Genomic DNA, 8,359 nt, shown 5'->3' with positions numbered 1-8,359 from the left:
ATTTAAGGTCGGCCCACTTTGATCAAAAATGGGAAATTACGTCCAGGAACCGTCAAGTTGAAGGTTGACGGAAACATAAAATGTGAGGTCAATTCAGTCCAAATCTATCCGTTCCTTCGATTTTTTTCAATGAATATTGTTAAAAAAACATGTGAAACACACTCACAACAACGGAAATGCATTGGTTTTATACTTCAGTGCTGATCAAGATTTCTTCTGAAAGAAGCCAAACCAGATTTGAGGCAGAGTTTTCTGTCATCTGCTGGGACATTCATTGTCAAAATAAATGCAGGTTACAGGTGGACCTGTGGGCAGAATAAGGGGTAACATATTCTTCCTCCATCAATTTTTTTAAAGGCACATTTTCTTCAAGTGCCGGGTGTGGGTGCTCGGTCCGTGTACCTTTTTGATAGTTCGTTTTACCGTAAAAAACATAAAATGAAAATACGGAAATACCAGCGTTTTCTCATTAAAAATCAAAAGCGGAACTCGGCGTCCGTTTTCTTGTTTTTTGTTTAGAAGCAAAAAATGAGACAAACAATGCCTCACTCTGTTAATCCCTTTTTGGTTTTTGCCTATAAAACAAAAATACGAAGCATAGCCCCCTAAAACGTAAGTACGGAGATTTTCACAGTAAGAGTCAACACAATGGAGCGTTTGTATGCTAGAAATCCGTCTGCGATGCATGCGGTTTCCAGGGTAACAATAGAAGAAAAGTTTATTAATCAATACACAATCAATATTGATCACACAATCACAATCAATTTGTTCATGAAAAGGATCTCTTTAGTTTTTTTATACATAGATAGTGAATTGTGTGAATAACAACTCCTGCATTGAGGTATAAAGCAAGTTTATTAGCTGATGAAACTGACTGAAAGTGAATATTTTCATCTCCAAATGGCATAAATCACACTAAAGCTGCTGGCGGACACTGAGATTCAACGCAGCCTGGAAAAACTGGTCCAGATGTTCAAGGTCAGGTTCTGCAATTAAAATGAGAAATGAAATATTACAAATAATAACATTTTTTATATTTTTCCACTTTGGTGGAATTTTAACTGCAGTGTATTTGCAAAGATAGAAAGACGCAAAATAACCCACGTCGACCATTTTACATTTTGAGGTTACATTTTTGTATTTGCATGAATTCCAACTCATCCAAGTAGGAAATCGTTTTAACATATATTTTTTACTTTTTTCATACTTACAAAAAGGGATTCACCCTTTGGAACAAAGACCGATTAAAGCTTCACATAAGCCCAAGGCTCAGGATTCAACCTCCTCCTGGGCCTCCTCCTGGGCCTCCTCTTGGGCCTCCTCCTGGGCCTCCTCCTGGACCTCCTCCTGGGCCTCCTCTTCAATCTCCTCCTGGGCCTCCTCTTGGACCTCCTCCTGGTTCTCCTCCTGGGCCTCCTCCTGGGCCTCCTCTTGGACCTCCTCTTGGACCTCCTCCTGGACCACATTCCATAGAGACTTCAAGCACGACATGCAACATTTGCTCTTCTTCTTCCCCTTCTGTTTGAGAGTCTGTATCGGGGCCCCATGGTTCTCGTCACTCCCCCCTCTTTCCATGATGATCGACGCTTCTTTGTTTGTTTTCTTTATCTGTTTTCTTTGTCTTTGTTTTTTTGGACAATTGGCCGGTGGACTGTTTTGGCTTTCAGATGGATTTATCCGAACTGGGAAGACAAAGCGTGTGTTAATGTCTGTCTGTCATGGTAATGGCTGGACACACGTTATGTCATGAACCACGTCTTGTGTAAACTCACACGCTCACAGTGCTCGACAATACAAGCATTTCTCACAGTAACAACATCCCGAGTCTCACATGTTCTACTGCCTTGAAGTTTCTCACATTCTCAAAACCCCGTCTCCTGTCTCTCTACCAGTTCCCCCTTTTCTCAAACCCCTGTGCTCCTTATGTACAGCTTCCACTAATCAGAAACTAACTGATCCCAATCAGCTGCAGTGACGGTGTGTCGTTACAATGTTGTTTGGTTCAGTAATGGCAGCTTTTGCTAATTTAGTGAATCTGTCAGCATTTGTTCATTGCAACTACTTGGCTGCGTTCGATTTGCATCCTCATCTTACTTTGTCTTAAGGAATCTACACAAGTAGCATTCCCCCTTGAAACTGTTCCTCAGAAAACACAGAGGAAATGATTTAATCGAACAGTTATATACAAACTACATTTGAAATGTATTATTTTACTGGCTGCTGAATCCACGTGATAAAGAAGCATTTTCTACATAACACCTTTTGATATAACAACATATTATATGCAGAGCTGTCCGGTTTCATTAAAGAGAAAATCCTAAACACTCTGTGGAGTGAAGACAGATTAACAGTTCTTCCACACTGATGATCATTTCTCGTGCCAGGAGTTGAGGTCCTGTTTTAACAGTCGGATACAACTGCTCCCCACAGACATGATCAGGTATTAAGTGATAACCCTGATGGTGAAATAGCATCTTATCTTTGCCATCGGGTGACTCCATCAGCCTCGTCCACCATGAAAGCAACTAGGAAAGGAGGTAAGAGACGGCCATTAGGAGAAGAGACAAAAAGAGTTGCGTTCTTACCTTACCTTACTTTGCTTTCAGAGTTGCCTTTCTCTCAACTAGAATCTTTACTTTTTGTAGAGGTAGACTTTCACCTTCACACGTGTCTTCAGGTTTAACAGGTTGGGCCAAGAGGCACTTGCCTTGACAGGGACGAGTTATTAACAGCATAACCGACATTTGGTCTTAAAAGTGTAACAAAACGTTTCCATATTACACCTCGCTGATATTTACAAAAACTATGAGATGTTTCCATTAGTAATGTCTGTAAACACAGTAATAGAATGGATGGAGTTAAGTATGATGATTTAAGAAATGCTTTGATAATAATGACTTGGATCTATGAATTAAATGTGTGTTTGATTATGCTTCACATTTGTGTGGTCAAAAAAAACGATTTTCTATGTGTGAGGTAGAATTCCAACATTTTATTAGCATAAGTCCGCCAATTAATTATTCTCCAGTTATGAGGTGGCTAGAACACTTGAGCAACACAAGGTGAGAAACTTGTCACGATCGGGGTGTAGGCAGAGGCAGGACTCAAATGCAGAGTTGAAAAAAAAAGACTTTAACAGTCAAAATCCGAATCAAAATGCCAAGGGGCAAAAAATGCGGGCAGTGACCAGGAACTCACAAGACATTCAAGAAAGGACAAGCTGGCGTAACATGAATACATTCAATGGCGACCCACACTGAATGCCACCCAACCGGAACAACCAACCCACCACCCAAACACACCCACACCGTGACAAAACGTCATGTTTCCTGATAAACGGAGGACAGAGAAATACATCTGTCAATTTTTCTGTTTTGCTATTCGATTGATGCCGTAAACTGAAGCTGTTGGCTAATCACAACAGTTATAAATGAACTATTTCATCAAGTCAGGATCAAATTACTTTTAAAGTTACCTTAATTTGATTAAAATGCTTTCTGTATTTTTGGATGGCAACCAGAAAGTAAGAATTGCACTGGTTCCCTCATGAAAAAGCCCAAATCATATTTTTTAAGATTTTAATGAAAAAATTAGAGCTCTCTGTCAGGGCAGTAATTCACATGAAGGTTAAAGCGAAGGAATCAAAGTGTAGAAGAGGTGAACTACTGCATGACACATGATGGATGCCTTTTTGTGGAGCTTAACATACGACAATTAGAAGGCAAAATACCACTAGTGACTTTGCATTCTCAGCCTGTAACATTATGTTTAAACTTTTTTTAAGTGAAGCAAAATCTATTTTATATTTCAATTTGCGCTCGGCAGCAGGGCACAACGGGAGATTTTGCCTTTTCCCCCCTCCCGCAGTCTCAGCAGAGCAGGAGCCCACACAGCCTCCACGTTCCCAGGATGAACACTGTCGGCTGTTATTGCACTCATACGCACGCACTGTTTTCGGAATTGCTCGGACGCTTCTCAAAGCCCATTTTTGGAGTGCAACCACAGCCGGCGCTTGAAGAAAATGTAGAGCAGTGCCTTTGAGGAAATTGATGGAGGAAGAATATGTCACCCCTGACAGTGCCTTATTCTGCCTGATGGTGCACCCGTTACCTGCATTTATTTTGACAACGAATGCCACAGCAGATGACAGGAAGCTCTGCCTCAAAACTGGTTTGGCCTCTTCGAAAAGAAATCTGGACTTTTACAACAGTGTGACTGGTTTTCATCCGCGTTTGTCTGTCAATGTGTCAGGATGGAATGTCGTCTTCTGCTCCGCTGCCATGCTGAGTAAGAGCGGACGGTGCTCCAATTTCACAGTAAACAAATTCCCTTTTCCAACGTAAAGTAAAGAAAAAGTGTGAGAAAAGGCGTTAAGCACTGGTGATTATGCAGCATCAAACCTTTTTACGGTTAAACATTGATTTAATGATGATTTTCCCTGCAAATCATGAAGCACTCGCACGGTAGCACTGAACACTTGTATATGTTTGTTTGGAAGAAAGTTTTAAATAGATCCGTTACTGTTTCCAGTGAAGTTGAATAACTTATTATAATAACTATAATGTAAAATATCAAGTTTAGCTCAGTCTACCGACCCACCTAGGGTTTATTATGTGCACATTGCCTATGTGCAGCCAGTGAAGATTTTGCGATCGGTAAATAAGAATAAAGGCTCTGAATCAAATATGTCTTTCTCCGTGTATCTCCTTGCAAAAGGAAAAAATGTCAGACAGCTACATGTAGACTGCCTGGAACATTCCTCCTCTCACAACAGGGCCAGGAACATTATTATACCTCAGTTCAGTTACAGGTGGCCTCCAACACATGTGAACTGACTTGTTGTGTCGAAACTCCATTTACGAGAGCATGATATAATAAAAAAGAACTGTGTATTACTCTTTTTAAGGAACTACTCATCCAGTAAGACATTGCGAATGAGGCCTGATCTTGAAACTCCTGGATGATTTCTATATTAATACTTGATGGTGATTCAATCAGAAAAATAAATCCAAATGGAAACTCCACGTCGGGAAACTTATTGTCGATCTCACTGAGCTCAATTTGAAACGGTCATGAGAATAACTTTCCATATATTTTAACAATGTAAAAATAAAAAAAAACATGATTGGACCAAGAACACCTAAATTATGAAGCTGTGATGAAAATCATGATCACGCTGCCATTCAACGGCCATTGGCTGTACACAGAATCTCCTTTTACTTTTCAGTAAAAAAAATTTCAGTGACTTAACTTTTTGCTTTGTTCAACTTGATCACATGCTCAAATGCAAAATGAGCCTTTTTTTTTTTAAAAGCTAATTTTACAATAAGTGGAAGGAAGTGCAAGTACAATATAAAGCACTTAAGTTGTATTTGTATTTTAAGTGTTTATTGACGGTTTATTGTCACGCTAGGAACAGTTTAGCAGAGAGCTGCCACAACGCCTCGGCTACTTCAGAACCGCAAAAATTTAAAACGGTTATTTTTTTCAGGTTATCGCCTTTTCTGTGTGGAAATGTACTTGGTCTCATTCCACTGCTGTTCCACGTGTTTTTATTAAGTGGAAAATTAAACAATTCACAGCTATTAACTTCTCATGTAGGAAATTTGGGGTTTTTTGCTCAGGGTTAGGGTTATCATCTTTTCATCCCTCAGTACGAACAGTATGTTCACTTGTATTACACAATCATGTCAGGGATGCGGGGAGGCAGGACTCAAACGCAGACGTTGGGTAACAAAAGAAGACTTGAATAGTCACAACGGCAAACGCAAAAGGCCAACGGGCAAAAACACACAAGAACCAGGGGAAAACCGGCAGGCAGGAACTACGAACATCCAGGACGATTTGACAATGACGCGACAAGTGACAGGAGACACACACAGCTTAAATACACTAGGGAGGTGCAGGTGATTGGGCACAGGTGGAAACAATCGGACAATCACAGACGATGACAGGACAAGGAAGGAAGTGAAGTTACCCAGGCAGACAAGAAGCAGAAAACTACAAAATAAGACAGGAAACAAAAACAGATCATCTTACCACTGTTGGCTCATGGCTTTTCCACTGCTCACCTTTGAACATTACAGCACACCTGCTCCTATCTTGTATTCTGTACTTGCACAGACATCTTATCTAAGGCTTTTAACTAACCACAGGTCAGCAGTTTCAGTTTTCATTGTTTCACCACTACCGTCTGGTCTTCCTACTCATTATTCTAGAAAAGATACTGTGGTTTCACTGTGACATTCCTCTCCGTCGTCAGGTTCACTTGTTTATTCCTCCGTGTCGGCGACAGACTTGGCTGGACCAATTTGGGTTTTGGGGTCATCAGTCCAGTTCATTCTCGTGATATCTCAGCAAACACTTGAGACTATTTATTCAAATTTGGCTAAAATGTCCCCCCCTACTCAAGACTGAAGTGATTCAAAGTCACTGTGAGCTCACTAAACACCATTGGGCTCATTGGTTATAACTAATCATTATGCTATGGCAATTTCTCTTGAATCGGATTATTGCAATTTTTACATTTTGGACAGACACATATAATATTTTTAAACAGTGACAATCAATTCATGAAAATAATCTCTAGTTTGTTTTATACACAGATAGTGAATTGTGCGAATATTGACTCCTGGATTGAGTTATAAAGCAAGTTTATTAGGTGATCAAACGTAGTACAAACGTACAATCAAAGTGAATATTTTCATCTCCAAATGGCATAAATCACACTAAAGCCGCTGGTGGACGCTGAGATTCAATGCAGCCTGGAAAAACTGGTCCAGATGTTCAAGGTCAGCCTCTGCAATTAGAAAGAAAATATTATAACTAAATAAATAAATGTATATTCTTCGCCTTTGGCTGAATCTTAATTGCAGTGTATTTACAAAGATTGAAAGAGGCAAAATAACCCACCTCCACCATTTAAAATGTATACATACATTTTTGTATTTGCATTGATTCCACCTCAGCCAAGCAGGAAATGGTTTTAATATATATTTTTTCATCCTTAAAAAAAGGAATTCAAGTCTCCCAAGGAAGATCGGAGTCTTACGGGATCATGCTTCCCAGAGCCTCGCACAAGATTTGCGTACAGCTCAAACACTCCACCCAGCCCTCGTATGTGCTCTTCGAGCAGCACCCGCATGGGCTCTTGTCCTCCTCGTGTTTGCGGGGCTGAGTCTGAATCGGGGCCCCGTGCTTCTCGTCGCTCTCCCCTTTCCCCATGATGATCGATGCTTCTTTGCTTTTTTGACAATTGGCCGGTGGACTGTAATTGCTCTCAGATGGATTTATCCAAACTGGGAAGACAAAGAGTGTGTTATTGTCTGTCTGTCATGGTAATGGCTGGACACACGTTATGTCATGAACCATGTCTTGTGTAAACTCACACGCTCACAGTGCTCGACAATACAAGCATTTCTCACAGTAACAACATCCCGAGTCTCACATGTTGTAACGCCTTGATGTTTGGTCAATCACATTGACAAAAACCCGTCTCCTGTCTCTCTACCAGTTCCCACTTTTCTCAAACCACTCATGTAAAGCTGCCCCTAATCAGAAAACGGTGCGGCGTTACAATGTTGTTTAGTTTGTTTCAGAAATGGCAGCTTCTGCTAATTTGGTGAATCTGTCAGCATTTGTTTCTTGCAACAACTGGGCTGCGTTTATTGTCCATCCTGCTTTCAAAACTCCATCGTTTTTCAATCAGAAGAAACGAAATTCCATCTGCCTCGTGAAAGCAACTTGGAAAGGAAGTGAGAGACGGCCATTAGGAGCAGAGAAAAAAGGAGTAGCGTTCTTACCCTTTTCTTTCAGAGTCGCCTCTCTGTCGTCTTGAATCTTTACTTGTTGTGGAGGTAGACTTTTATTTCCAGAGGAGGGTAGTGAACAAACACCTTCACATTAGCAGAAACTCACGTGCTGTTTTGGGTGTCCTTATGTCAGCCTCGGCTTGCAGAGTCTTTACATTCTTTGCCGCAAACTAAAGGCACACCTCTTCAGACATAGTAAAAAAATAAATTGTTGCACATTAGTTGTACTTATTATGGCTGTTATCTATTAGCAAGTTCTAATCGGCTTATTTGATGAAATTGCACTTTTATGTTTCTTGTACTTCTGGGTTTGTATCTTTATGGCTGAAATGTACTTATAGTAAGTCGCTTTGCTTAAAAGCGTCAGCTAAATGACATGTAACGCATGAACAGAGCAGGTGTTTCTTCAGGTTTAACAGGTTGGGCCAAGAGGGACTTGATAGGGACGAGTGTATTAACACTATAACCGGCATTTGGTCTTAAACGGTGTAATAAAAAGGTTTCAATATTACACCAGAAAACAAACACAACTAAACCTTGCTGATATT

The 8,359-nt window shown here is 40.4% G+C and overlaps 1 protein-coding gene and 1 long non-coding RNA gene across 3 annotated transcripts; both read right to left on the bottom strand.

The window, feature by feature from the left end:
* Window positions 1-654: 654 nt before the first annotated feature.
* On the bottom strand, window positions 655-6,103 carry LOC120818857 (uncharacterized). 2 transcript variants are annotated; one of them, XM_040175713.2, is made up of 3 exons: window positions 2,586-6,103; window positions 1,212-1,682; window positions 655-986 (listed from the first exon to the last, which is right to left on the bottom strand). In XM_040175713.2, the coding sequence occupies exon 2, from the start codon at window positions 1,573-1,575 to the stop codon at window positions 1,270-1,272; it is 306 nt and encodes a 101-aa protein (XP_040031647.2). In that variant the 5' UTR covers window positions 1,576-1,682; window positions 2,586-6,103; the 3' UTR covers window positions 655-986; window positions 1,212-1,269. The 2 variants fall into 2 exon arrangements, with proteins under 2 accessions (XP_040031647.2, XP_040031648.2); XM_040175714.2 differs by having other exon boundaries at window positions 2,591-6,103.
* Window positions 6,104-6,636: 533 nt separating this feature from the next.
* On the bottom strand, window positions 6,637-8,118 carry LOC120818858 (uncharacterized). Its single transcript, XR_005712192.2, has 3 exons — window positions 7,803-8,118; window positions 7,052-7,298; window positions 6,637-6,799 (listed from the first exon to the last, which is right to left on the bottom strand). It is a non-coding gene; the product is annotated as an uncharacterized LOC120818858 (long non-coding RNA).
* Between the last annotated feature and the right edge of the window lie 241 nt (window positions 8,119-8,359).

This window comes from Gasterosteus aculeatus, chromosome 5 (genome assembly GCF_964276395.1).
Source record: "Gasterosteus aculeatus chromosome 5, fGasAcu3.hap1.1, whole genome shotgun sequence".
Lineage (NCBI taxonomy): Eukaryota > Metazoa > Chordata > Actinopteri > Perciformes > Gasterosteidae > Gasterosteus > Gasterosteus aculeatus.
The sequence above is the reverse complement of the archived record's forward strand: the minus strand, read 5'-3'. Positions and strand labels throughout refer to the sequence as shown.

Excerpts from the sequence above, each read along its gene's own strand:
- LOC120818857 (XM_040175713.2), bottom strand. The coding sequence starts at position 1,575 with ATGGAAAGAGGGGGGAGTGACGAGAACCATGGGGCCCCGATACAGACT.